Source organism: Muntiacus reevesi, chromosome 18, assembly GCF_963930625.1.
Source record: "Muntiacus reevesi chromosome 18, mMunRee1.1, whole genome shotgun sequence".
In the NCBI taxonomy this organism is placed as follows: Eukaryota; Metazoa; Chordata; class Mammalia; order Artiodactyla; family Cervidae; genus Muntiacus; species Muntiacus reevesi.
In genome coordinates this window covers 11,902,575-11,929,571 of record NC_089266.1, presented here as the reverse complement: position 1 = coordinate 11,929,571, position 26,997 = coordinate 11,902,575, and the positions used below count along the sequence as shown (strand labels likewise).

General features: G+C 59.2%; 3 protein-coding genes and 1 pseudogene across 9 annotated transcripts; 3 read left to right on the top strand and 1 right to left on the bottom strand.

Annotated features, from left to right (window-relative positions):
• The first annotated feature begins 1,745 nt into the window (after window positions 1-1,745).
• Window positions 1,746-2,957, top strand: PPP1R27 (protein phosphatase 1 regulatory subunit 27). Its single transcript, XM_065910003.1, has 3 exons — window positions 1,746-2,088; window positions 2,168-2,318; window positions 2,601-2,957. The coding sequence occupies exons 1-3, from the start codon at window positions 1,899-1,901 to the stop codon at window positions 2,722-2,724; spliced, it is 465 nt and encodes a 154-aa protein (XP_065766075.1). The 5' UTR covers window positions 1,746-1,898; the 3' UTR covers window positions 2,725-2,957.
• Window positions 2,958-3,330: 373 nt separating this feature from the next.
• MCRIP1 (MAPK regulated corepressor interacting protein 1) lies at window positions 3,331-11,293 on the top strand. Of its 3 annotated transcripts, none has more exons than XM_065910128.1 (5): window positions 3,331-3,381; window positions 9,225-9,280; window positions 9,364-9,482; window positions 10,103-10,204; window positions 10,389-11,293. In XM_065910128.1, the coding sequence occupies exons 2-5, from the start codon at window positions 9,273-9,275 to the stop codon at window positions 10,451-10,453; spliced, it is 294 nt and encodes a 97-aa protein (XP_065766200.1). In that variant the 5' UTR covers window positions 3,331-3,381; window positions 9,225-9,272; the 3' UTR covers window positions 10,454-11,293. The 3 variants fall into 3 exon arrangements, with proteins under 3 accessions (XP_065766200.1, XP_065766201.1, XP_065766199.1); XM_065910129.1 differs by lacking the exon at window positions 3,331-3,381 and adding an exon at window positions 3,456-3,739; XM_065910127.1 differs by lacking the exon at window positions 3,331-3,381 and adding an exon at window positions 5,757-8,944.
• A 1,101-nt stretch (window positions 11,294-12,394) lies between these two features.
• Window positions 12,395-12,477, top strand: LOC136150507 (U4 spliceosomal RNA; annotated as a pseudogene).
• Window positions 12,478-13,710: 1,233 nt separating this feature from the next.
• Window positions 13,711-26,289, bottom strand: GCGR (glucagon receptor). 5 transcript variants are annotated; one of them, XM_065908788.1, is made up of 14 exons: window positions 26,000-26,289; window positions 21,088-21,255; window positions 20,880-20,982; window positions 20,041-20,148; window positions 19,838-19,959; window positions 19,634-19,740; window positions 19,394-19,550; window positions 19,146-19,305; window positions 19,001-19,061; window positions 18,624-18,693; window positions 18,218-18,306; window positions 17,942-18,080; window positions 17,828-17,869; window positions 13,711-17,508 (listed from the first exon to the last, which is right to left on the bottom strand). In XM_065908788.1, the coding sequence occupies exons 2-14, from the start codon at window positions 21,145-21,147 to the stop codon at window positions 17,287-17,289; spliced, it is 1,440 nt and encodes a 479-aa protein (XP_065764860.1). In that variant the 5' UTR covers window positions 21,148-21,255; window positions 26,000-26,289; the 3' UTR covers window positions 13,711-17,286. The 5 variants fall into 5 exon arrangements, with proteins under 5 accessions (XP_065764860.1, XP_065764859.1, XP_065764861.1 ...); XM_065908787.1 differs by lacking the exon at window positions 26,000-26,289 and adding an exon at window positions 25,359-25,519; XM_065908789.1 differs by lacking the exon at window positions 26,000-26,289 and adding an exon at window positions 25,359-25,519 and having other exon boundaries at window positions 20,880-20,961.
• Between the last annotated feature and the right edge of the window lie 708 nt (window positions 26,290-26,997).

The following is a 26,997-nucleotide window of genomic DNA, read 5'->3' as shown; positions in this document are numbered from 1 at the left end:
ACAGCAGAAAAGGCAATCTTCACATCAAAGGAAAGTTCTGTCTCTGTGTACAGCATGGTACTCTGTCTCTGGGCTTCATGTAAACATGCTGATAGAAACTGTACCTGCTCGTAAGTGACACAAGTGATCAAGAGCTGGGATCAGCCAGCACTACACTCTATGCCGGAAATGCAGGAGCCCTGGGAACCACCCCTCCCTTGGGGCCCCGCAGGGCGTGGGCCGGGTGGAGTTTCCCAGGGAACGTCAGCAGCAGAGGCAGGAAAAGAAACCCCATCAGGGCAGTGCAGTTTTCTGCAGCATTTGGCCCAGGTCTTTGCACCTGGAGTGTTGATGAATTTGTTGATTTTGCTGGAAAGAGATCAACATGGTGGTGCAAGGGCTTCTCATAACCAAGGTCCTGCCCACCACGAGACTGCTGGCCCATCTCCAGCATCCAGGTCTTTAATGACTGCCTGGAGGATCTTGCCAGCATTAGGGGCCAAACTGCGCCCCTCAATATTTATATGCTGAAGTGTTAACTCCCAGTACTCCAGCATGTGACCTTATTTGGAAATGGAGTCGCTGCAGATGTAACTGGTTAAGATGAGGTCAAACTGGAGTAGGGTGGGCCCTACTTCCTGGACACCAGTAGGCTGGTGTCCTTATTAAAAGGAGAAATTTGGACTTCCCTGGTGGTCCAGTGGTTAAGAAGCTGCCTCCCAATACAGGAGACACAGGTTCAACCCCTGCTCTGGGAAGAGTTCATACACAGAGGGGAAAATAAGCCCTGTGAGTCACAACTACCGAGCCTATGCGCTCTAGAGCCCATGGTCTGCAACGAGAAGCCTCTGCAATGACAAGCCTGAACACCACAATGAACAGTAGTCGTTGCTCACCGCAACTAGAGAAAGCCAGCGAGCAGCAGAGACCCAGTGAAGCCACAAATACATAAATAAAACTTAAAAATACAGGGAAACTTTAAAAAAAATAATATCTGGCTGCACCGGGTCTTCATTGTGGCACGTGATATCTTCTCTTTCCTTGCAGCATGAAGGATCTTTCCTCTCGGCATGTGGGATCTAATTCCCTGACCAGGGATGAACCCAGTCACCTGCATTGGGAGAGGGGAGTCTTAGCCACGGGACCACCGGGGAAGTTGTGCATTTTGACTCTTAATCTCGGAGGTTTCCAAGCAGAAGGGCAGTGCCACTGAAGCCCACGTTTTGGGAAAACTGCCCTGAGAGTGATACAATCCATGATAGAAAGTGACAAATGAGGTGCCTCATTAGCACAGTAGGTAGCGCGTCAGTCTCATAGAAAGTGACAAATGACACGGAGATGGGTTGGGCTGGGCCTTCTTCTGTACAGCCTCTCCTGGGCTTCCTCAGGTGTGGGCCATCCCCTCGCCTTCCCAGTGGGCAGAGGTAGCTGTACTTATCATGTATCATCCCCTTCTCCCCAAGTTCTCAGGACGGAGGGAGACCCTGGTCCTCATGACCTTGATTATCTGTCCGCCTTGCTTATGGGCCTTGCCCTTCTAGTGCCTCTCCTGCCCTCTGTCAAGCACCTTCGAGGTCCAGTTGTGGGGCAGGGAGCAGTGGCCAGGAAGGATCTGACCCCTTTGGCCAGGCACAGCGACAGGTGGGCTGAAAGATGAACCACTAAACATGATCCTGAGGGCAGGGCTGGAGCGGCTCAGTTTCAGCCCCTCGGGTGCGAGCATGACTGCGCAGCTTTATATAGCTCTGCCGGCCCTATATAAGAAGGTGCCCTGGCCAACGGGAGCAGGGAGAGCACTGTGGTGGCGGTGCTGGAGGTCACCGTCAGTCAGAAGAGCCTGCACACGGTTCAGGTCCGTGCACCTTCCTTCCCCGAGCAGGAGGGTCCCCACAGGGGTGGCCCAAACCATAGCTGCCAGGATGCCCAGCAGAACAGCCCGCTATGCCCGCTACAGCCCAAGGCAGCGGCGCCGGAGGCTCCTGGCTGATCGCAGCGTGCGCTTCCCTAATGACGTCCTGTTCTTGGACCATATCCGCCAGGGCGACCTGGAGCAGGTGGGGCGCTTCATCCGGACTCGGAAAGTCTCTCTGGACACCATCTACCCCTCGGGTGAGTGCTATTAGGGCCGGTGAGGCTCTGTGGGGTGGCAGGGGAAGGCCTGAGCCTTGACCCCTCCTGTCCTATCCAGGCCTGGCGGCCCTTCATGAAGCAGTGCTTTCTGGAAACCTCGAGTGTGTGAAGCTGCTAGTCAAATATGGGGCAGACATTCATCAGCGAGACGAGACAGGCTGGACACCCCTGCACATCGCCTGCAGCGACGGATACCCTGATATAGCCAGGTGAGAGGGTGGCCTCCAGGACGTAGTTCCCCAAAAGGTGGCCCTGCTAGTATAGCTAAAAACCCTAAGGGCTTCTGGAATCTCCTTTCTGCCCTGTTGCCTCCCAAGAGCAAACTGCAAAAGTTAGCGAAGCTTCCAAAGGGTCGGCTTCTTTCTCCTCACCTCACCTGGAAAGAGAAAAAACAGGTAGATCTCAGAACTGCACGCTGCTACCCTCAGGCAGGGGTGAGCATTCTCCAGGCCACATTCCCTCCTCAACCAGGGCTGCCCTTTGCACCCCAGGTACCTCATTTCCCTGGGGGCAGACAGAGAAGCGGCGAACGACGATGGAGATCTGCCTTCAGACCTCATTGACCCGGAATTCAAAGACTTGGTGGAGCTATTCAAAGGGACTAAGATGGACTGAGCCCAGCCCTGCCCTCCCAAGGCGCTAGCTCTGCCTGGAGAAGTCAGGTGCCCATCTCCCCCTGATGCCAGGAGTGCCCCACCAGCGGGGCTATGGGCCGGCCAGACTGGCCAGGATCCCACACCTGGGCAAAACCCCTCCCCTCTCCCAACCGCGGCCTGGCTTTTTCTTGGGGTGAACTTTTTTTTTTTTATTGCTATACTTTTTACTTTTTCAATAAACGTTATTCCCAAGCCCGTGGTGATGGCCTGATTACTGGGGACCGTCCTGTCCCAGTCTTTCGGCTCCGGTTGCTCCGGTGGTCAGCGGACAACCGCCGTCCACTCTGGTCTGGGGATCGGGCAGTGTCGGAGCAAGGAGCTAGTCTCGTGGCTCCCGACCGCCGGTCCATGCCGTCCATCGATCCCGCTACTCCCAGGCCCTGTCTGTCCCAGAACCCCGACCCCGCTGACCCAGGAGACTGTCCTCGGCATCCCTCGTCCCCGGCTGGCACGAACTCCAAGAACACCTCAGACCCCAGCCTCTCAGACCCAGGCCTCAGTCTCCGCCCCTCCCCGCGCCGGCGGTCACGTGACCTGCGTCAGTGCGCGTGCGCGGCGGCGACGCGTCACTTCCGGCCGGGCCCCTGGCAGCGGCGGCGGCGGCCGAGAGGGCGAGGTGAGGCGGTAGCGGCGGGGGCGGGGCGGGGCGGGCGCGGCCCGGACCCGCCCTGGCGCGGCGGCCGCGAGGGGAGGGCCCCGGGCTGGGTCGCGGGGTTCCCGGCCCGCCGCGGCGGAGGCTAGGGAAGGGCGCCGCGAGGCGGGGCGGGGCAAGGGGCTCAGAGGGAGTAGCGGGCCGCCGTTCTCCGTCGCTGAAGCTGCCGCCTCCTCGTCGTCCGGGGAGCAGCCCTGACGATGCTTCCTGACCGCGAAGCGCGGCCGGCCGGGCTCCCGCGGTTCGCCCTCCATCGCCGTCCCGCGTGTCCTACGCTCCTGGTGTCCGAGCTGGGCGAATCAGTGTCAGGGGAGGGAAGGGGGTAAGAGGCTGCCAGTCCTCGGGGAGCTCACCGGAACCCCGGGGGATGCCGGGGTGGGCGGGGATCGCCATGGGGAGGCCGCGAACGGAGCGACCCAGGTTTGTGAGAAACTTCGGGTAACGCGGAGGCGCACAAGTCGTGTCCCCCACCTACCTCCTAGGAAGACTTCCCAGAGAAGATGGTCATGAGCCAGGCCCCCAGGGCCAGGGCAATGATTTTGGGCAGATAGGACATTTTGAGCAAAAGCCTTTGAGGTGTCAGGAGGAGTGTCCAGAGCTTTTAGAGAGCCGTGCGGGGAGGGAGGGGGGAGGCGCCAAGTCTTGAAGGAAGAGGCTTGATTTGGGGTGAGTGGAAGGGCTGGCGAGATTTCCAAGTGAGGAAGGAGGGGAATGCATACATTGGGGTTTGTTGCTTGGGAGGGAAGCTGCTGCTGTCACCAAGAATAGAGGGAGAGGGGTAGTGCAGTGCTTAGAGGCTTCGCCTGGGGGTCTTCAAGGGTTGCCAAGCCCATTTGGCATCTAAAACAGCAGTGTCCTGCTGGTACTTGCTTGAGTGGTAGATTGCTTTCTAAAAGTCTCATTGGTAGAAACTGGGCTGTTGAGATCCCCAGAGACACAGAATATGAAGGGGAAATGGAGTCTTGAGAAAATTTGAGTACCTACCAAAAATTTTAAAGGAACACAGAGTGGCTGCAATTGCATCATTGATTCTTAACTCCGGAATATCCATTGTCACTTTTCCAGACAACAGAATATCAGCTCACCGCCTGTCTTTAGACATATGGCTGTGTGGGGGGATAGAGTTCGAGACTGGCAGTCTGGAGACTGGGCTTTGGGCTCCCTTCCCGGCATTCCTCCTCCCTGGAGGTCTCTGAAACCCTTTTTTCCCCCATGAAAGAACAAGGCGCTACATAGATCCATCCAGGAAGAGTCCTTCCCTGTCTCTAAGCATAACCACATTGGTGCCAGAGGTCTGGAACCTGCCAGGGGCACAAGCGAAGGCAGAGGCAGTCTCTGGGGTGCTCAGGGCAGCTCAGTCCTAGCCTAGCCCTGATTTCTGTGGCCTGGGAGGCCGAGAGGTTGGGATGTCTTGGGGCGCAGACCCCACTCTGCTGAATGGCAGGTTGCTTCATCCGCTAAACCTCCAGAATGGGGTTTATCGGTGTTCTCGCTGGCTCAGTGCGATGGCTCCTGCACAGTTGGCCCCCGGCTGCTGCCCCTCCACAGTGTCATGTTTGTGTGTCTCCACCATGCCTGAGGAAACTCTCTGCATTCAGTTTGCCCAAGGCTGTCCTGGCTCACACATCGTAGTCAAGAGCAGCCCTTTTACTCTCAGAAATGCCCAGTTGGATGATGCATTCCTTCTATGATTTCCCTGTCCACTGTCTTGTTGGATAAGCAGCCACAGAGATCTTGTTTGAGGTTGTGACTTCATGTGGCTGTATTTGGGTCCCTTTGAGCAGGAAGGCCTAGTGAACATTCTTGGGGGTTGTTTTGGCTCAGATGGAGATTCCACGGCCCATAGAGGGAAGAGACCTGCCCAGGGGTGACAGAGCAGCGATGGATGACCCCCAGTCACAGAGTGGTCCTGGACCCTGCTGGGTGCTGAGCATGCAGCCCACTGGCTGCTATGGGCTAGGCTGTTGTGGACAACAGTCAAGGCCTGTGGAGCATACCGGGGGACTTTGTATGGTTCTCTGTGACTGGCACCAGCAGAGGTGGCTCTGTGGCTCGGACTGTGTTTGGGATGGGCTGGGGGCCCAGTAGCTGGTGACACCCACACCTGGTGAATTAGATTGTGGCCAGACTAAGGGCGTGATGGCAGTAGAAGGCCCTGGTAGTGTCTGGGTGGGGAGTGACTTGGGTGGGGAGAGGTTTTGGGAAGATCATGCTGGCATCATGTGAACCAAGGATGGAGGAGGGTAGTGCAGGGTGCTGTCCCGTCATGGGTTGGAGAGTGAGCAGTGGGTGTCGGACCAGGGGTGGGTGGGAATGGGAAGAAGTAACTGAAGAGTACATACACGTAGGGGGAGGCTTGGGATCTGTGGGCTGAGGGGAAGCTCAGCATCATTAGATCTGAGACCTCAGTAGTGTAAGCTGGGCCTCACAAGCTCCACCGAGTATGAAAAAAATGGTGCTAACCTTTGTGCTGGCGATTGCCAGATACAACCCGATTTCAAAGCTATTAAAAGGATAAAAAAGTTTCTCAGAGTTGATGGGATGTAGTATATGTAGTGAGGTTTTGAGCTCCAGTCTTCAGGAAATAATTGTCCCTGATAATCATGGTAAACAAAAGTCGGAAAGCAAACAAGAGGAGGGAGATGTTTGCAGAAGTGGATGCTTCCTCCCCACTGGCCAGATGGACTGGAAACTCCAACCTCAGGGGACTCTCGTGGCCTACTGGGCCTTTTTAGGTGTCCCTGGCGCTTTTCCAGGCGTGCCATTCTCCCCAGTCTGCTGGTCGCCTGGCTCCTCTGCAGTCGCCTCTGTAGAGGCCCTGCTCAGCACTTTCCCCAGACAGTAAATGTGCTCGAGTTTCCCTTTGCTTCACCACACACACCACTGTCAGCCCAGGCCTTGTGCCTCTTTTCACAACTGATTGTCAGGGACAGGCAGTCTTAGCTGATGGTCCCACTTCCTCCCCTCACTCCACTGAGCCCCGTCATGGTAGGTCGTTGATTTTGTCATGGCGGCTCAGTGGTCAGCTCTCCGCCCTGCCTTCCTTGAGTCCAACTGCCCTTTTAGACACCTTCTCCCTGACCTTGTTTTGTCTCTTGTCCACGCCTTGCAGCTCGGCCCTCTCCGCTGGACAGCCGTGTGTCCCCAGGCTTCTGTTTTTAGCATCAGTGGTATGATTCTCCCGCCGTTGCCATGGCTCATACTTGTAGCTGTCACCTTCCAAGGCGGAAACAGGCCCAGTGTACATGGGCCCCTTTCAGTGACTCTCCCTCGGCACAGACAAGTGCTGTTTCTCTGGTTGCTCCTGTGCACCTCTCGGTAGCCACCAGGCCCTTTCCTTTGGGTACATCCTGGAACTGGAATGGCTGTCACGGGGCATGCGTATTTGTTAGATTTTTCCCGGAAATTTCCTTTGGGGTCAGCATGGGGGGCCCACCTTCTTGGAGGAGCTGCAGGAGGTGATGAAGGTGAGCGAGTGCAGCTCACTGTCCCTCTGTCGTCAGGGTAGCAGCAGGTCCTGGCCCCGCAGGAAGCTGCTGGTACACTCAGGTGAAGCCTTGGTGTCCCTGCATCCCACAGGAGGCAGGGTATCCACGGGGGCGGGGCAGGGCCAGCCCGAGGTCCTAAGGAGAAAGGCCCCTGGAGGGAGGCCGAGCTGCTGGGAGAAGACGGAGGACGTGGGGGTTCCTCACAAGTAGGAACCAGCTGGTAGGACACAGGCCATTAAAGACGGACCTGGTTGGGTGTGACCTCCCCCATTGAGAGGAGGCAGACAGTCTGACTCCTTTTTAAAAAGTCCTTTTATTCATTCTTTAAGTCCTGAGGACATGAGAGCCTGCGGGTGTCTTGCCCCTGGCCAGGGTACTTCCTGGCTGCTCTGTCCAGAGCACCAGAAACCTTATTAGCTCAAGTAGCATATCCGTGTGGACAGGTGCCCAGTGACAGGTACACAGCTCCACGGCTCATGGGGGATTCTAGCCTGTGGTCAGGAAGCGTGGCCGGTGGGGGCAACAAGGGGTGGGTTCCCACTGTGGAGACCAAATGCTCCAGGGGCCTGGGGTCCAGGCCTTGGGAATGCAGACTAAGGGGAGCAGGTGACGTGCTCAGAGAACCCCAGAGCCATGGATGCATGTGCGTGTGTGCAGTTGGGGCAACGGGAGCTGGAAGGGGTTGGCCTCTGAGTTAGGCCTGAGACTGAATGGGGCCCTGGACCTAAGTCAGGCACCCACAAAGGCCAGGCAGCTCTCAGGCTGTGACCAGAGGAGGCCAAACCCAGGCTGCCCTGGAAAGAAGAGGCCCTGGAGATGGACAAAGCTGGGAAGGCAGGTACCCTGAAGACGTGGCCACCGAGGTCTGAGAGGACAGACTGCAGGAGGGCTGAAGGGGCCTGGGCAGGGGATGGCTGATCTCCAGGCGCCTCCCTCCTGTTGCTTAATTGAAGCCTCTTACCTCATTGTGCTGCCAATAGCCCCTTGAGATGTGAGTGTTCTTGAGCCCCTTCAGTTTCCCCAGGGCACCCTCAGGCCAGAGAGGGCATTCCCTCTTTGCTCTGGTGTCTGTGGGACTGGCACCTGGACAGGAGAATCATAGGCAGTGAGATCCCTTGAGTCCAGAGAAAGGAGAAGTCACTTTGTGAGGAGCAGGGCCTCTCTCCTGGTAGGGCATAGGCTTCGATGTGCCCTTCGGAAGCTGGCTTTATGCTTTGTTGTTGCTACCTCAGTTTGTAGGCTGTTTCACCTGTGCAGATTTTTTTCCCCTAGCTGTGATGTGCAGCATGTGTGATCTCAGTTCCCCTACCAGGGATCAAACGTACGGCCTTTGCAATGGGAGCACAGTGTCTTAACCCCTGGACCACTAGGGAAGTCCCCCTGTGCAGGTGTTTAAATGCCAAAGGAGCCAGAGAGGAAGTATCCACTGGGTCTCATCTTCCAGGCTCTTCAGGAGGGGCTGTGGCTACACGCTCTGAGCATTCTGGGGCCCCCAGGCTCCAGGGGCTGGGGAGGGGAGGCGCTTGTGCTCACAGGCCGTTCCCAGGCGTCCCCCTTTCCCCAGCACCTGGGGTTGGTGTACTCTGGGGCAAGGCCAGGCCTGGGACTAGCCCTGTGCAACTAGCTTCCTCACCCTGCGGTGTGTGTCCTCAGCCAGAGAGGGGACTTTGTCCAATTGGGCAGTTTGAGAGTGAGTCTAAAAATAGACCCCCATCCAGGGCTGTCTGGTTCCTGGGCTGAGAGAGCCTGTAAACAGGACACACCCCAGAGTCTCGGTCACCAGGATTGACCTGATGGCTTCCTCCAGGTTCACAGTCCTCCCCCAGCCCTCCTGTAAGCCAGGCAGGCACTTTTCCCACTGGGAAGCATATCCCCATTTTACAGATAGGAAACAGAGGCTCAGTGGAAACAAGATACTAGGCCCTGCAGGCCATGAGGGCACTGGACGACTACAGGCCTTTCCTGCGGCTCTGCACGCTGTCAGGAGTGGTGTTCTGAGACTTGAACTGGGAATATCAACGGGGCTTCCTGACCCTGGGGTAGGTGCCCCCTGGGCCACAGTGGTTCAAATGTGGGGTCCACTTGGAGCTCAAGCTGCTCCGACTCATGCCTGTTGGCGACCCCTGGCTGCATTTGGCTAATGGTACTGTACCCTTAGCCAGCTGGATTGTGGCTCGACCCTGTCTCCTGGAAGGCAGGGAGATCACAGCTAAAGGGAAGAGGCAAATGCCCCCCGCCTTTCCCACCCCTGGACACCTTCTGGAGAGGGTGGCAAGGTGGCCTTCATCCCACCCCTATGTCGTGGGCCTTCCCTTCCAGAGGCCGAGGGGATCCGGCAGTGGAGTGGGAGGACCAGACACCCCAGCGATGACCAGGTGGGTCTTAGGTAGTAGAATGACCTCCAGGTGTGGGGGGGCCCTGCCCTGTAGCCCCTCCTCACGGGCCGGGCTCCCCCCAGTTCCCCCGTCTCCAGAGTCGTCTACAACGGCAAGAGGAACAGTAGCCCCCGCTCTCCCCCCAACAGCAGCGAGATCTTCACGCCGGCCCACGAGGAGAATGTGCGCTTCATTTATGAAGGTACGTGGGGTGTCCCCAGTCAGCCACCCTGAACCTCTTCTGCCCTGCACTCCTTTGGGGTGTGGAGACCTGTTCTGGTCACAGGTGTGCCTGGTCAGCACTGTGGTGTTCCTGACAGGCAGCACCCCAGAAGAGGCAATGTTTGGAGTCAGTGGTGTTTGCTTGGGAAGAGGGGGGCCGTGGAAGATGGCGCACCCTGGGGAACCTGGGGTGTCTTGGGAGTGGTGTGGTGGAGGTGTGAGCACGTGTGCACAGCATTTGTGCTGGGGTGGGGGACAGGACGTGGGAAAGATGGGGCGCCCACCTGGAGGAAGTGTTGTACTCTAGTGGGTCTCATATGCCTCTGTGACTGCAGCTCTGGTCATGGTACCATGAGGCCGAAAGGGGCATGGCTTGGGCAGGGCTCCTCGAGGGAGGAGGGTGTGTTGAGGACAAGTTCAGGTTAAGAGCAGGCTGGACTCAGGAGCCAGAAACTGTTGAAGTGGGAGTTTGGGCACGGGGGGCCTGTGGGGCCACTTGGAGGGGAGGGACGGCAGGAGCTGGTGCCATCTGCTTGGACACTGTTGGGGCCAGATTGCAGGCCCGAGGGTCGGGGCCCTGACCACCCCTGCTTCCTGCAGCCTGGCAGGGTGTGGAGCGGGACCTGCGCAGCCAGATGTCGGGCAGCGAGCGGGGCCTGGTGGAGGAGTACGTGGAGAAGGTCCCTAACCCCAGCCTGAAGAGTAAGTGGGGCTGCCCTGGGCGTGAGGGGCCGGCTAGGGGGCAGGAAGGCCCACCTGCCTGCTGCTTCCAAGACAGCGTGGTTGGGTGGCCTGGATCCCAGGGCTTTCAGAGGCAAGGGCAGGACAAGGGACAGACCCTGCCTCTCCGCCCGTACCCACCACTGACCATTCTGCCCCTTGGCAGCCTTCAAGCCCATCGACCTGAGTGACCTGAAGCGCCGGAACACGCAGGACGCCAAGAAGTCCTAAAGTGCGCCAGTGCCCCTCCCCTGGCCTCCGGGAGATCTGGGTGCAGCCTGCCACTGGCCGCCGCCTCTCCTGTGGGCTCAGCTCCTGGGAGGGGGAGGGGGCCTTGCTCCCAGTGGGCCGAAAATCCCAGGACCAGGACAGGCATGATTGATGGCCAAGGCCTGCCCCTCCTCCCCGAGCCTTTCCTTTCCTCTTGGGGGATCTCAGGTTACCCCCGTCCCTAGGAGGGCCTCGGCCCTGCCAGCCCGTGCCCCCCAGGCCTGGCTGGACCTTTGGAGCTGCTGGTCCTGCCTGCCCCCCAGGGCCCTGACCCTGATTCTTACCACCTTCTCCTGCCCCCACCTCCCAACCCCTGGCTACTTCCAGGATCAGGAGGGAGATGAGGGGCCCTTTGTTGTCTCCTGTGCTGTGGGACTGGGCTGGTTTTGTCCTGAAGTGGCCAGGAGCCAAGACAGGGTGGTCCCACCCACACCCAGCATGGGTCCCTCACCGACCCCTGCTGCATCTGTGGCCTGGGCACCGGGAGCGTCTGACCCCTCCACCTCACTGTCCAGCCTGACCCCTTCCTTCCCTGTCAGCTTCAGGATGATACCAGCTCTCCGGGCCTGGCACACTGCTGGGTGCCCCCTCCACTGGTTCTAGGCAGCCAGGTCTGGCCCACCTTTGGGAGGGGGCGTGGGGCTGGCCTGAGCTGGCGAGGCTACCCAGTGGGTCCTGCTCTGTGTGGTGAGTTGGGAGGGTCTTCAGGGCCATGTTTTTCTTCCTGTGCCCTCCAGATCCAAGTGTCTGACTGGAACCTGAGCACCAGTAAATAAAGGTGGGGTGGCATTGGCTTGGCAACTTGGTCTGTGAGGCCCCTGTTTTTCTCGGCTGCCCACACGGGGCTGGAAGTCTAAGGCCCAGAAGTTCCTCTGATCCCTGGGCTCCACCAGGGGACTTGGGCTTCTGGAGGGCAGTGGGAGGTGGAGGTGGGGGCCCTGAAGGTAACACATCTCTTGGCAGCACTGGGCCCTTGGGGGGTGGCTGCTGGACTTGGAGAGCCCCAGTGCACTTGACCTTCAGGCCTGGACGTAGCCCTGGCGGAGAAGCCAAACTGGAATTTATTTCGGGAGCAGCCTTTCCTGTTAGAGTATTCTGGGGCCCCAGCGGCCCCACAGGTGGCTCTGGGAGACGTCTTCTCCTGGAGGGGGTTCCCCGGGGATGAGGGTACAGGAAGGATGGTTCATGCAATAAGCAGCAGTCAGTGGGCGTTGGCTGGTGCCAGGCCCTGAGCCAAGTTCCTGTAACCACACAGGCCTGTTTGGTCCCCAGGGACCTATGGGGCATCCTGCCAAGGGTTTGACTGCCTGCTGGGCTGGGTCACCCACACAGCCCCCCTGTCTGTGGCTGGAAGGAGGTGGGCGTGGCCTGGCTGGGCTTCCGGGCCCTGTGGTCAGAGGCTCAGTGGGCACACGGGCACACGTACCCTCCACCCAACATGTCAGAGACCACTGAGGATGGGGTGATGGTTGGCCAGCAGAGATCCCTTGTTGGGGAAGGGGAGGGGTGGGCCTGAACCCAGCTAAGCCACTGCTGCACGTGTGGCATTGAGCAAGGTGCTGGGTCTCGCAGCCTCAGTTTCCTGAAGTGGAGGTTAGCACCTTCCTCTGGGTACGCTGCCAAGTTTTAGGGCCTGCCGCCGCTACAGTCACCTCATGGATGCTCGACAGGACACTCGACCCATAAGACTTCAGGAGCCTGGATGTCTGCCTTCTCGCAGCCACGGTCCTGGCCTTGCTGTGAACTCTGGGGCATGTAACACTGCTGTCCTGCCTCAGTTTCCCATTTAAAGTGAGAGTTTGGGCTGTGGTGCCTGGAAGGCCTCCCCCTGAAGGGGTGTTCAGGCCCCCTGGCAGCACACTGGAAAAATCTAATAAGTTGGTTGGTTAAAAATTGACTTGAAGCTTTGCGCAGTGGCAGTATCGTAGCCAATGAAGTTTATCCGAGGCGCGATTATTGCTAATTGGAAAAAAAAAAAAAAAAAATTGATTTTGCTCCCAGCCCTCTCTGGGTCATTCCTCCCTCCTGTGTGGTTGGAAAGTGGGAATGGTGGCACACCGGGCCCCCAGCATCTGGGTCTCCTCTGTCTACGACCACCCTGGCCACACCTGCTAGCACTGATACTTGCCCCTGTGTGTGTGGGGGCCCATGGGACAACTCTCAAGGCCTTTTCATTCTTGCTGTCCCTGCCAACTTAAGATTTTCTGAGGTAGAGGCCCTAGGCCTGGAGTCTTCAGAGGTGGGAATGTGGTTAACAGGCTGTGCTGGGGTTGCAGGGGAGTGGTGATAGAATCCTCACCAGCATGGTAGGCTGGCTGGTTGACCCTGAGTGGCTGGAGACACCTTCCCTAGCCTCAGACAGTGAGGGCAGAGATGAGGGAGTGTCCTGGTGGACGGGGTACCCCACACCTCCATCACATTCTACCCTTGGCAGTGCCGTACACGTCTCTGTTTGCTTTTATTCTGTGCTGGCAACTTGGTGGGGGATGGGGTTATTACCATGACACCTCAGGGAGGGGGCGATTTTATTGCCCACATCTTCCATATGAGGGAATGGTGACCTGCTGTAGGAAACTGGCCATATCTGATTTTTAAGCTTGTTTCTAAAAATCTGAATTTAGCACGTACTTGCTGAGCATGTACTCTGAGCATGTTCATGTGTATTGAGCATAAGCAACAATTCCCCAGTGTCATACCCATATTGTAATACCCAGTCCATAGTCCCCTACTGTCGACAATAATGTATTCCTCACGGGTTATACGCTGAAAGGCCAAGTGCATCAGCTGCATCAGCTTGGTGTGTCCCTAGTACTGCCTCCTACATTTTCCCTCCATTTATGATTGAAGACTCCCTGGATACCTGATGTTGGAGTTTCCCAAATTCTGGTTTTGGCTGGTTGCATCATTGTAGTGTTTTTTTTGTTTTTTGTTTTTTTTTTTTTAATTTTTTATTTTTCAATGGGTTTTGTCATACATTGATATGAATCAGCCATAGAGTTACACGTATTCCCCATCCCGGTCCCCCATCCCACCTCCCTCTCCACCCGATTCCTCTGGGTAATATACATGTTGTTCTTTCGAAACATCCCACCCTCACCTTCTCCCACAGAGTTCAGAAGTCTGTTCTGTACTTCTGCGTCTCTTCTGCCCTGCATATAGGGCCATCGTTACCATCTTTCTAAATTCCGTATATATGTGTTAGTATACTGTAATGTTCTTTATCTTTCTGGCTTACTTCACTCTGTATAATGGGCTCCAGTTTCATCCCGCACCCTACCACCCTGCATCATTGTAGTGTTAACAGGCTCCTCTGTTCCCTGCACTTTTGTAAACTGAGGTGAGATATGATGAGTGATGGAATTCATTGGAGCAGACTTTGGGTGTAAAGGGATCGCTCTGGCTGCTGTGTTGAAAACAGGCCATAAGACTCAGGGTAGAAGTGACAAGACATGTTAGGAGGGCTACCTCTGGTGAATCGTGGAAGGAAGAAGCTGGTGAGGGGGTAACATGCCCATGCTTAATGTGGGCAGTGGAATTCGAGATGCCATTGGATGTCTTAAGTAGAGGTGCCAAGTGGAAGGTGAGTCTAGTGTAGATCTGGAGGGGCCATAGGGGTTGGAGATAAAGGTTGGGAGTAATTTTAATGTTGATGAAGAAGGGAGGAGGGTGGGTCCATGCATTCAGGGGAAAGAGGAGGAAGCAGGACAGGGGCCTGGGAGTAGTGGAGAGCAAGGTAAGAGAAAGGGCAGGCAGGGGAGGACCCGGGACTGAAGGCTGCCACGGTGTCCAGGAGGAGGCCCAGGCTGTCAGAGAGTTTGGCCAGGTGCAGCCCTCAGACTTCTCTGACTCTCACTTAGAGGCAACCACTTTCAACTTTTCTGCTGATTCTTTTGTGTTTCTGTTTTTAAATAGCATACATGAACGGTTACTTCTTACTCTTCTTACCCCCAGCCCAGCTTACTTGCATGTGTGCTCAGTCATGTCCAACTCTGCAACCCATGGACTGTAGCCCCGTCCTCTGTCCATGGGATCCTCCAGGCAGGAATACTGGAGTGGGTTGCCATTTCCTTATCCACGGGATCTTCCCGACCCAGGGATCTTCCTGACTCCAGGGATCAAACCCACTTCTCTTACTTTTCTTGCATTAGCAGGAGGATTGTTTACCACTGGCACCACACACACGTGTTTTTACCATCCACTGTACTCCCTAGTTTTTTTTCTCTCATAACTTTGGTTACATCAGTGTTGAGTATTTAAATTATGATGTCTGTGTGTGCAGAGCTGAGCCATGTGGTAAATTGTGATTTTTTTCTTTTCTGCTCAACTTTCTGTTCTTGAAGTTATTATTGCCTTCTTTTTTCATTTGCTTAGTTTTCTGTGTTCTAACACTGAAGACCTGAATTCTCCACCAGGTTATCTAAATCTTTTTTCAGTGTGTTCCGTCACTTTGATCCCCCTGAGGGTGTCTCTCCTGTAAACTTGCCCTGCTTAAGGCTGCCTCCCCTAGTGACCCACTCTGCCTGGCACACTAGTGCCATCCTGGGGATGCCCATCACTCTCCTAGGTGTGATCCTTGTTTATTATAGTCCCTCTGAGTGCTGCACACACACAAACACACATACACAGACACACACTCTGGGTAGTTCTCATGTTTTTGGGGGAAGGGCATAAGATGAAGGGCTGGGGTGGAGGTGGGAAGGGAATCAGAGATGGCGAAGGGGCAGAGAGCCTGTTCATCTTCCTGAATGCAGGGTGATGCTGTGTGAGTGCTGGGCCCTGCTTTGGAACGTGGGATCCCCCCCCTGTAGCCCCTCCACCCCACCTGCAGGACAGCCTGGTCAGAGTCTATGTTTATTGGCTGGATGAGTCCAGCCCCTGCCCGGCCTCCACCTCCACCCTTGACTTCACCAGCCTGTTCCAGTTCCCTTAGGGACAGGGACAAGGTGGAGGAGGACAAGGGCAGAGGGAGTCAGGATGGGGAGGGCTGTCAGGAGGCCCCTGGGTGAGTGGCACACCCCGAGGGCAGTCACCAACCCTGAGCTCAGCTGCCGTGAAGGGGAACTTGTGCCCTCCCTGTGCTAGCTCGTGCCCACAAGGCTTCTGGGCACGGAGGACGGGGAGGGGTGCCCCTGTGGACGGGCTCATTAGAGGCATGCTCGGGCCTGGGGAGCCTGGGACAAGAAGTGGTTGAAGCCTCAAGGTCAGGGGTCTCGGGTCCTCAGAGGTGCAGTCGACCACGCAGCCTTGCTACCCTGCAGCCCCCACCAATCACAGTAACATCTCATCCCATCTGGGCCACAGGAGAGCCCAGTCTACTGCTACTCACTTTCTGCCCTTCCCTCCCTGCAGTATCCGGTGGCAGGAGGTCAGGGTCCCCCTCAGGAGGGCCCCAGTGCCTGGGAGGTGAGTAATTCTATTTACCTTTCCTGAGAGGCCTCCTGTCCTTTCATTTGCCCCAATTAACCCAGCTTTGCCTGAGCAGCTCCAGCCCACGTGGCTGGGCGGGGACTGTGAACACCCCCTCCCCCAGGTTCCAGCAGTCACTTCCCACCAGCTCCTAGAAGCAGGGCCACCTGACTGGCCCATTTGGCTTCTGCTCTTGCCTCCCGCGGCCACTTCCTCTTTTGACAGCACCCCTGCTCCTCCCTTCTCCACACCTCCCTGCACCAGGCATCATGGCACCAGCCACAGGGGCTGCTCGTGAGGCATGACCATAGTCCTGATGCTCCTACACTTGCCTCTACCCGCTCCATCAGATGCGCTGTGCCCCAGGGGTCCACAGCTTGGACTCGGCGTGCCCACTTGACTCTGCATGAACATCAGCCCTCACTGACTACCAAGCAGGGTGCCCACCCACCACACAATGGACAACACCCTCGTGCACAGCTGTCGTGCTGGAGTAGCAAGGACTGCAGGGACTTAACTGTGAACTGACTCTGTTGGGTTGTGCCACGGTCTTAGGAAAACTGCTGTGCCTGCACTTGGGTGGTCTCGATTTCGGGCATCTCCCCACTTCAGTTGGCAAGGTGGGACTGTGATGCTGGGGTGGAGGCAGAGACCAGTAGAGGACATCCAGTTCTGGCCCCCCTCCAGTGGTGCCCTCACTGGGCCTGAGTCCAGCCCTGGCTGCGGCTTCAGCAGGGAACCAGATGGATTCATGGGTTGGTAGGACTGTGATGTCAGTGGCTCCCCCCTAGGCCATCAATGCCCTTCATTCCCTCTGCAGGCGAATAGTGACCCTCCAGGGGTGGGGGGCCAAGACTGAATGGGCACTGTCCACTCTGGCTGGGGGTGGGGGTAAACCCACCTAAACTGGGCTGGGGGCAGTACACGCTGGTGGGGCACTGCCAGCCACCACTCACTCATCCTCAAGGGTTCCAGCTCCAATTCACTGGTATGACAGGGTAGCAAGGAGAAATCTGGAGGGTGTGAGCCCACATGGGCTGTCCATGGCCACTCCCTTCTCATGGGGAAGCCCTGGGCTCAGCTGGCCCTTCTCCTCCAGCCCAGCTCTCCACCCAGGGTGTACACAGAGCTCTTTATTGTTGGAGGACACGTTTCCTTGAAAGTGGACACGCTGACCCAGGATGACAAAGGGGCACACGTTCACAGAACAGCTTTCCCACCACACTCTGTCCCCCACCCCTGGGCACAGAGCAGGTGCCCTCAGACCACCACACTGGGGAATGTGTGGACAGTGGGGTGCTGTCTTGCTTTCACACTCTAGCCTTTGTTGGACATCAGTTCCAGATTTCTGGTGATGGCCTCTCTGGGCCTCTGGAGTTCTGGGGGCTTCACTGGGGGTTTTCAGCCGATCCAGGAAGGCCACCAGCCAAGCGGGTCTCAGCAGAGGGGTCCTGGCTGGTCCCATTGCTGCCACTGCCCCCTGAAAGCAGCAGCTTCTCACTGGGGGGGCCCCTGAGGGGCCTGGTCATGTGGCTGCCGGCGTGGCGCTCCTCCTGCAGTGCTTTGCCCTCACGCCAGCGATGCCAGCGCCGCAGCAGCTCTGACTGCACCTGGGGTGGGCAGGTGGGTCGGGCCATACCCAGGGCCTAGCCCCTGCCACCCTCCCAGGATCCCCAAGCTGCCAGCTTTGAAGGGCAGTGTGGTGCCCTGGGTATGGAGCCAGGCAGGCTCTGTCACCACAGAAAGCTGGGGACATCTGGGAAGCCCCACTTTCTAGGTGCAGGGCTGAGGCTGACCCAACTTGGCAGGCCTGACACCCAGCATCCGGCAACTGAGCCCAGTAAGTGCAGGTGGACACAAGGGGCTTGCACCCCTGAGGGATAGGGTGAGGGTGTCTACACTCCCCCTGACACACACCCCATCACCTACCTCCTTGTTGAGGAAACAGTAGAGAACAGCCACCAGCAGACCCTGGAGAGAGTGGGGGGGTGGTCAGGGCTGCTCAGGGCCTGGGTTTTGGGCGGTTATGGGGTGGGAAGGCACCTGGAAGGAGCTGAGGAAGAGGTCGAAGAAGAGCTTGGCGGAGCGCAGGGTGCCCTGGGCATGCTCATCGGTCACAAAGGCGAATACCACCTCGTGGACTCCCAGCAGGGGGATGAGGGTCAGTGTGGACTTGGCCAGCCTGCAGGGGCAGAGCCTGAGCCACCTGGCCCAGGCCCTCACCAGGGCTCTGGTGCCCCACACCCACCTATACCCCCTCTGGCCCCCAGGGGTGTCCGGGTCTGTAAGCCTCCTACCCCCCCACAACCCCACACCCACCGGAATTTGTAGTCAGTATAACGCATCTGGTGGGCTCGGAGCTTGGCCACCAGGAGGTGAAGGATACGGATGAAGATGAAGAAGTTGATCTGTGTATGTGGAGGACACAGCTCAGGGCAGCCCTTGCCCCCCCCCCCCCATCCCTCCTGGAGGTGGGCCAGGCAGCCAGCCAGGCCCTGGCTTCCGGGGCCCTAGGGCTGTGGGCACCCACTCAAGGATGAGAAGCCTGGCCCGAGGCAGGGCACTGGCCTGGCAGAGTGCCAGGCCTCCCTCCCTGTCCACCCAGGCAGGATGCTGTCTGTCTCCTTGGGCTGCTGCAGGCCAATGAAGGAAGGGAGGGGCGGGGGGCAACTCCAGCAGCCTCTCAGCCCTCCCTGTGGTGCCAGCAGGTGCCCTGTTTCCTCACCAGGATGGCCAGGAAGACAGGGAAGCGCAGAATCCACCAGAAGGCCATGTTGTCATTGCTAGTCCAGCACCTACAGGGCAGGGACTGCTTGTGTCGTGGCAGCCTCCCAGCATTGCCCCGCCCCGCACCACCACCCGCCACCCCATAGATTCTATGGGATCTAATTAGTGCCTCAGGAAAAGAAGGGAGATAATTACCAATGACCTCCACCCTGAGGTACCAGGTTTGCTTACCACCCCCCACTGATGCTGGCTAGAGACCCCGAGCCACTTTCACATTCTGAAGCCACATGGCCATTCCGCACGGGGCTGGGCTCACCTCCCAGCCAGGAGAGGGGAGCCCCTCTCCAGCCCGCCCTCCAGTCAGCCAATACTCACTGGATGTTCTCAAACAGACACTTGACCACGGCCCAGGGGATGACGAACAGCATGGGGGCACCTATGGAGGGGAGAAAACAGCTCTGGTCCTAGGGCCCTGGACTGCCTGCCCTCACCCCTGACCCCCGCACACCAGTCCACTCACCCCAGCCGATGCCCAGGTAGAGGGGGAAGCAGCTCCTCTCGGGGACCGCGGCGAGGCTCAGCAGGCTGTGCAGGTACACGCCCTCCACCAGCAGCCAGCAGTAGTTGGCCACGATGCCGTACTGCATGAACACCGCGGCCACCCGGCAGCCAGCCACTGCCTGGCCACGGGGGCAGCGTGAGCACAGGTCTCCCAGCCGCCTGCCACCCCGGGGCCCGGAGGCCAAGAAACCGGGTCCAGGCACTCACCCCATCACTCAGCCAGACGCTCACGCTGATGTCGTCCCCGATCCTCTGGCTGTAGCGCGTCTTGAGCAGCGTGTCGATGACCAGCACGGAGCTGGCCTTGAGCATGAAGGACACGAACAGGTTCATGTGGATGTAGTTGCGGGTGCAGTGCAGCTTACTGTGGGCACGGCGAGTTAGTCCCTGCCCCCCTGCCCACTGTGGCCCCGCCACCCCCACCCCCGTGCAGGTCAGTGGGTGTACCTGAGGCCCAACAGGGTGGCGAGGGCCAGGAGCAGGGCCCCCAGGGACAGGGAGTAGCCCACCGTGTACATCACCTGGAAGCTGCTGTACATCTTGGCCACCTCCTTCTGCAAACGGCAGTGGCCAGTCGGGGCTGGAGGGGGCCGCCTTGCCCGACCCCACCCTAACCCCAACCCCACCCTGTAGCACCCACCGCGGGCTGACCTGCACTTCAAGCTCCTCGTTGTCCATCTGGCACTGGGAGGCGTTTCGCCACGGCTGCCCCTGAGGCCCACGCACCCACTGCCCATCGGGCCCACACCTCTTGAAGACGAGGCGGTGCTGCACTGGGAGGGGCCGGCTCTGGTCAGCGCCCCGCCCCCATGCTTGACCCCCTCGGCCAACCCCCACATCCCTCCTGCGGTTACCTTTGTGGTACCAGGGCAGGTACCAGGGGCAGGAGATGTTGGCCGTGGTGTTGGGAGGGGTGTCCGGCCAGCAGGAATATTTGTCAAAGGTTCTGTTACAGACCAGCTCTGCAGAGGCGGGGTCAGGGTTGCTCCTCAGCAGGGCCCGGCCCCCACAACCCCTGCTGCATGCTCTCTGCTCCCTGCAGTGCGTGCTGACCATCCTGCCTGCCCCGGACGCCTCTGTCCAGCCCGGTCCTGAGCTCCAGCTCTGCCTGGCCACCTCCCCTCAGATACCCTGGCGCTCACCCCAGGGGTCTCCTGTCCCCGGAGGCTGAACCCCAATTCTGTTGCCATCCTTCTGGTCCCAACACCAGCCCCCTTCCTTGCCCAGACAATGGCTTGGCTTCCCAGGCAGCTCCTCCTGCCCTAGTCTCTTTCTCTCTCTCTGCACCTGAGTGATCTTCAGAACTTGTCCAGAACACTGGGGCCCAGTCTGCCTGAGCACTCCAAATAATGGCCCATCTCCCTGCCCGTCGCCAGGCCCTATGCCCTCTGCTTGCCCCTCCCGGTTCACTTCCCCCACACATTGCCTGCTGGGCCTTGAGCTCCATGGGAGTGAAGACTGTGTCCAGGCCTCAGGTGTGGAGGGCTGGTGCCCAGCAGTAGAGGAAGGTGGTAAAGCACCCCAGTTTTGGGGCAGTTCTACCATTTCTTAGACACCCTGATCTGCAGCCCTGGGCTAGTCACTAGCTCCTCTGTGGCTCAGTTTCCTCACTTGTAAATGGGTAGGTGGGGGTTGGGGGCACAGGGCTTTCCCATGATGGGAGCACTGGACTCGGGCCGAAGGTGGGGCTCACCAGTCGGAGGGGGCAGCAGGCTCAGGTTGTGGAGACATTGGTCACCATAGAGCTTCCACTTCTCAAACAGGAAATCCATCACCTGAGAAGAGGGGGTCTGTAGCTGGCGAGGGAACAGACAGATAGACAGAGGGGACAGAGGCATCAGCACGAGGAGCAGGCAGCCTGGTGGGAGTCAGGGGCTGGGTGGGGGGCTGGCAGCACTCACCTGGCAGGCCAGTAGCAGCAGCAGGAAGAGGTGGGGGTAGCGTGGCTGGATGGGGGGCATGCCTCTGGGAAGCTGCCCCCCACATCTGGCTGGGGTTGCACAGCTGGGGCAAAGAGGTCCTCGTGGCTGCACGCTCCTCTGGGGTTACGAGTATCAGAGCAGCAGGGTCTGTGCGGTCGGGGGCAGGTTCTGGTGTGAAGAGGCGCAGCTGGTTTCTTTCATAATCAGCAGGGTGTCCTGCTCCCCTAAAACCACCCCTCCCTCGGAGTCTCCGAACACTACTGATGGAGTGGGAGCTGGGAGTGAAGTTATGCAAGAAGTGGTCACTCTGCCACTTGGGGGTTGGGGTCTGGCCCCGTGCCTGGGGGTTTGGCGCCATCACCCAAGGGGAGCTGCTTTCTCATGGCCCGTGGCTGGCTGTCTGGAGGCTGGGCCAGCCCCAGAGCCCCTCCCCTCCATGCTAGCTAAGTGATCGCTGTCCTGCCTGGTACCAAAGATGTCTGGGGGGGAAGCAGCCTCCCTAACTGCCCACCTCCTCCTTCGGCCCTCACTATCCTTCCCACTATTCTTAGTCCCTGGGAAAGTCAGCTTGGCAGGCCGGGGTAGGGTGCTGGGACCATCCATCATCACTTAGTCCCCAGGGATGCGGTTATTGAGGTGGCCCTGGGCCAGCTTCCAGCCTTGCCAGGAGCCAGGAGTGCCAGGCATATACTTAAGGTGGTCCCTGGCACAGGCATGCTCCCATGCCCAGGACTGGGGTGTCTAGGGGCTTCCTTGGGCCCCGCCTAAGACTCAAGCTGGGCTTCCTGGGTTCCCTGGGCCATAGCATGCAGGCAGCTGCAGTGTGTTCCTTTGAGATGAGCACTGCCGGGCCGCCAGGGGCTCAGACGCAGGACCGCTGCCCTCATGGTTCCTGCAGTGGGGGGGCGCGAGCTGCCTGGTCCTGGCCAGAGCCGTGCTTCAGGCATCAGCAGCCCCATCAGGCATTGTGTCGCTGCTTCCAGAGTCCGTCTTCTGCTCTACTGAATTCCACGAGGGCAAAGGGAGGGGCTGCCTCACATGAGCACCTCTAGGGCTGTGGATGGGCCCCTCCCATCAGGTACCCTGCCACAAAGTGAGCACGTGATGGACTGATGGATGGACAGATGGACAACTGACTGGCTGGAAGGCAGTGCCTGGGAGAAGCCAGGGAGGAGGTGGGGAGGAGGGGCGCAGCCTACGACTGAAGGTGGAGGGTTCCCGGACAACCCTGGATCTCAGTCTCCTCCCATCGGAGTCCAGATGGGCCCTCAGGGGGCCAGCTCACGTGGACTCTCCTGTGATTCACTCCTCACCCTTCATGGGACGCCATGGGGTGAGTCTACATGGCCTGCAGTGGGGCTCCTCACCCTGGCCCTTGGGCCAGGGTGTGGGTCAGGCCTGGTGAGGCAGGGCCCAGGAGTCACTGGTCTGTGGGCCCTGGTCTAGCTGAGGAGCCAAGGTTTAGGGCTCTCTGGAGGAGCTGGACCGGAGGGCTCTCTGAGGGAGTAGCCCCCCAGGCGGGTGGAGGACGAGGGGCGGTTCAGGTGTCCCTAGACCAAGGGGCCTTATCTCCTGATTCTTATCAAACAGCCTGCTGCCCTGCCCTTGGCCACCCAGGCCACAGAGCCTGCTGTGTGAGGAGCACCGTGCCCGGCTGCTGGAGAAGGGGAGACGGGTGGGTCGGCTCAAGGAGGCAGAGGCAGTCTGGATACCTAGAGGCTGGAGGGACGGGGGAAGCAGAGAGTGACAAAGGATGGCTGGGGCGGAGCGGACGGTGCACAGCAATCAGGGGACCTGGAGAGAAAAGATACTGCCCGATAAGCTGTCCCCGCCCAAAGGCCCTGCAGCCGGTGGTGAGGGGAGAGCGAAGTGGCGGGGCTCCTCCAGTGAAGAGCTCCAAAGCAAAATGTTGGCCCCCTCAGAGCCCAGCTAGGGGTGGGGGGAGGGCGTGGCCCAGCTGTGCCTTGACCTTCCCACCTGAAAAGTGGGAGTTCACCTTGCTGACTTCCTAGGGCTGTTAGGAGAACTCAGGGTGGGCAGGGCAACAGCTGGGCCAGTCTGCCTTCCAGGTAGGAGTCACTCAGTCTGGGAACCACAGAGAGAAGCAGAGCCCCAGGGTAGAGGGGGAGGAAGGATGGGCTGCCCTGGGGCCCCAGCCAGGGCAGGGGAGGGGGGCGATCCTCCATACCCTTTACTCTGGTCTGGCACATGGGGCTGAGAATCCTTGAAGATTCACGCCACACAGTTCAGTACCTACAGATTCCAGGCTGGGTAACCGGTTCAAGGCACCCAGGGCCCCAGGGCCCTAGGGGTCAGAGCATCAGCACCCCGCCACCAATTTAAGAGGAGATGACTGCTCTCACTAAGACTCTGATAGAAACACAAGAAGCAGCAGAAATGGATGGGGCCCCCCATGCCTTTCAGGGGAGTATGGGCAAGATTTCTAGACACCTCTCTGCATGAGGGCTGAGTACGGGATGACTTTCAGCTGTGTGCAAGGCGGAGGTCCTGCGGTCCCTGCCCTGAGCACTCAGGTGTGAGGCTGACCCCACAGGAGAGGGGGACATTGCGGGGCCCAGTTCTGGTCCTAGGACCAAGGACAAATATTAATAATTTAACTTCTCAGAGCCTCGGTTTCCTACTTGCAAAATCCTTGGCTCCTCATCACCAAAGAGTAAATGAGCTTTGCCACTTAAAGAGGAGAACAGAGTATCACGTCCAGGCCCCCTCCCTACCGTGGGGGACACTGCAACCCCAGAGGCAGACTGCCAGCCCCAGGGATAAATATTTGTTGAATGAATGAGGACTGAGACCTGGATGCGAAGGTGCCCCTCCACGCCTCCCATTGGCTGTGGCATCAGGCAGGGCTGCTGTTTTCCACCTTATTACTCTCCTGGAACAGCCCGGGAGCCGGTGGGGGATGGGGGACTAACAGCAAGGGACCAAGCCTTCTCCGTTCACCGACCTGGAGGCTCGGCTCCCTCTCTGGCCCTGGACTGCACCTGCCCAGCACAGGTAGCTCAGGATTAGACACTGATGGGGTGGGACGGAGGGCCAGCTTTCTCCCAGCCCCAGCTCACCCCCTCCTCTGTTTTCCAGCCTCCTCCACTCCACGGGCGGGGGCCGGGGGGCATGTGTTCTGTCCCCTGCCTGGCAGAACGCACCACTCCTAGGGGCTCAAAGCTCAGCCATTTCCCCAGTTTCTCTTGGGGATGTCCCAGACTCCCAGACCGGGAACTGGGGAAAAGACCCCCCCAGGATGGTTGGATCTCCACGAGGTGGGTGCTGGTCACCCCAGCTTCTGAATGGGGCCTGCCAGCTTCTGATGAGAATGGGCTTGGTGGGTGTTTGTGAAACCAGAGCAAGTGGCAGAAGGTCATGGCCCCAGGGCGAGATCAGATCACCGGCCACAGGTTGTTGACAAAGCCTGATTCCTGCCTCCTCTCCCACTCGGTGGGGGCAGGGCGGGTCTGGAAGAGGGCCAGGGTGCTATTGCCCCACCAACCCTCATCCCCCAGCACAGAAGGGTGGACAACATCCCGAGGGGTCCTCAGAGAATGCAGGTGCCCAGACATCAGGAGTCAGTAGGTTCCTGGAAGGGGCAGAAACCCTGCGGCCCCTACCTGTGAGTGGGGGCTGCCCGGTGAGGAAAGAGCAGACTGGACAATGCCCTGCCCTCTCTGAGGATCAGAGTGACAAATGTAGGCTCCCCAGATGAACGTATCAGGCTGGGCGCTATCGCCCCTCGGCCCCTCCGGGGAAACCCGGGTAACCAAGACATTGCTGGGCAGCTTTGGGGGGCAGCCGCGGCTGGAGTAAAGCAGGGCTGCCCAGCGCAGGTCCCCACGCTTCTGGGGGTGTCTCCGCGGTTCTGTGTATGCGGGGAGGGGAGAAGAGGGGGTGCTGGAGGAGGAATCGGGAGTGGAGGGGGCGGCAGGACAGAGCGCCCGGCGGCCACAGACACCCCACTTTTTTCCCCCTGGGACGCGCTCCCCCAGGAGGAGAGGACGGAGGAAGCGAGGAAGCGCCGACACACCGAGCTGCCCTCCGGGTAGTTCGGGACCAGGTTGACCCTTCCGAACTGGAAGGGCGCATCCTGGGGTTGGGAAGGGGGTGTCCGACGGATGAGGAGGGCGATACCCGGGGCCGAGTCCGCCCACCTACGAGAGGGGTGCGCGCCAGCCAGTCCCGCGCACCAGCCTTCGGCCCCTGTCCGGGAACGTGCCCTCGGGCAGGTACCAGGTGCTCACCGCGCGCTTCTCGGGTCTCTCCCTGCTCTCCGCCGTCCTCCGCGCGCTCGGGTCGGGGGCCCGCACCGCTCGCCCCCGCAGCGCTGCCTGATCAGGGTCGGCGCCGGCTCCGCGCCCGCGCCCCGCGCCAGCCACACGCGAACTTTCCGCCGGCGGCGGCGGCGGCGGCGACGCTGGGCGGCGGCGGAGGGGGAGGGAGGGGGCGGGGGCAGGAGCGGCCCGCAGGTGGAGCGGCGGCCGAGGGTCCCCGCCTGCCGCTCCGAGCCCCTGCCCGCGCCTCCGCCCTCCCGCCGCGGCCGCGGGGAGCGACTCGCCGCCCGGGAGCCCCTGCCCGACAGACCCCTCCCTGCGCGCCGGTGCGCGGACTCCTGTCCTGCGGAACTCTCCCCGAGGACGCCGCTCCGCAGACCTTCTCACTCAGAGCTCACTGGGCAGACCCCCGCCTGGGGAACCCCGGCCGGCCGATTGCAGCTCCCAGCCGGGAAAGGAGAGGTGGACGGACAGGTGGGATGCGTGGTAGACGCGCGACCAGAGATGGGGGCTGTGGCCCCCTGCCCTTTCCTCTCACTTTCTCCGCGTTCTGGGCCCTCGCCACTTTTTTCCCGGGTGCTAATTGCGGGAAGGACTGACGCTCCACTTACCCTGCAACGTGGCTTCTAGGTGACCTTTACAGCGCCCAGAGCAAGCTGGATTGGAGTGGGGGCCAAGGCCCTTCATGGGCGGAACCCACGCCAGGCAGGGAAGGGTGGCCCCTGGGATGCCTCTTTAAGCCTGGGTGTCCCAAGTCTTCTCCCTTAAGTCCCCTCCAGAGCCGTTCATCCAACAGCCCCCCACCCCACCCTCTACACCAAACCGGCTGCCCAGAGTACCTGGCCACTGCTTCTCCTGCTTCGAGAGGAGAACGCTATGCTCCTTCCCACACCTCCTCCTTCCCACATCTCTTCCTTCCTAATGCCAGATCCCAGATTCACCCTCCTGACTATGTCCTCTTCTCCCCGCCCTCCCTCGGGTCTAAAGCCAGCCAGCATCTCAGCTGCTGCTTTAGGACCCTTTTCACTTTCTCACCTGCACCCCTACACACACCCCAGTGGTCAGTCCCCAGTGAACTCAGGGGCACCAAACCACATGGACACTTTGGAGCCTCATCTTTCCTGGCATTCCAGGATCTGGGGACCCTGATGGTCATGCCCTCCTGTGGAACGTTCTCCTATGGCTATGGTTTCCAGGCTGGCATTCCCATCTCCTCTCTGCACTCTCCTCCACTTTCCTTTGGACAGTTCCCCATGTGCCACCGGGTCTCCTGGTGTTCACACTGCTAGATGCCCAGGACCACACCAGGACCCCCCTCCACTGGCCTGCTGCCATTTCCTGGATGCACTTCCTCAGCCCACCCATCAACTGGACACCCTGCAGGGATCCTGAGATTTCCAGTCATCACCAAATCCTAATTATCCCTCTCATGTTTCCCTGGAATCCACTGTCAACCACTGTCCTGGGTGCCTTCCCTGACCCACTGGGTCAGCTCTTTTTTTGATCTTTGGGGCCCTTCTCTAAATTCTACTTCTGTCTGGAGGCGGGAGGACTTTGGAACACATGGTTCTCCTCTACCCATGGCTCCCCCACCCTCCAGCCCCCAGAG

Excerpts from the sequence above, each read along its gene's own strand:
- PPP1R27 (XM_065910003.1), top strand. The coding sequence starts at position 1,899 with ATGCCCAGCAGAACAGCCCGCTATGCCCGCTACAGCCCAAGGCAGCGG. Across the intron at positions 2,089-2,167 it reads GGACACCATCTACCCCTCGG|GCCTGGCGGCCCTTCATGAA; the intron begins GTGAGTGCTATT and ends TGTCCTATCCAG. Across the intron at positions 2,319-2,600 it reads GGATACCCTGATATAGCCAG|GTACCTCATTTCCCTGGGGG; the intron begins GTGAGAGGGTGG and ends TTTGCACCCCAG.
- MCRIP1 (XM_065910127.1), top strand. The coding sequence starts at position 8,699 with ATGGCTTCCTCCAGGTTCACAGTCCTCCCCCAGCCCTCCTGTAAGCCA. Across the intron at positions 8,945-9,224 it reads CGGGGCTTCCTGACCCTGGG|AGGCCGAGGGGATCCGGCAG; the intron begins GTAGGTGCCCCC and ends CTTCCCTTCCAG. Across the intron at positions 10,205-10,388 it reads CCCTAACCCCAGCCTGAAGA|CCTTCAAGCCCATCGACCTG; the intron begins GTAAGTGGGGCT and ends GCCCCTTGGCAG.
- GCGR (XM_065908788.1), bottom strand. The coding sequence starts at position 21,147 with ATGCCCCCCATCCAGCCACGCTACCCCCACCTCTTCCTGCTGCTGCTA. Across the intron at positions 19,551-19,633 it reads GCCACCCTGTTGGGCCTCAG|TAAGCTGCACTGCACCCGCA; the intron begins GTACACCCACTG and ends CCGTGCCCACAG. Across the intron at positions 19,306-19,393 it reads GCGTCTGGCTGAGTGATGGG|GCAGTGGCTGGCTGCCGGGT; the intron begins GTGAGTGCCTGG and ends CCCCGTGGCCAG.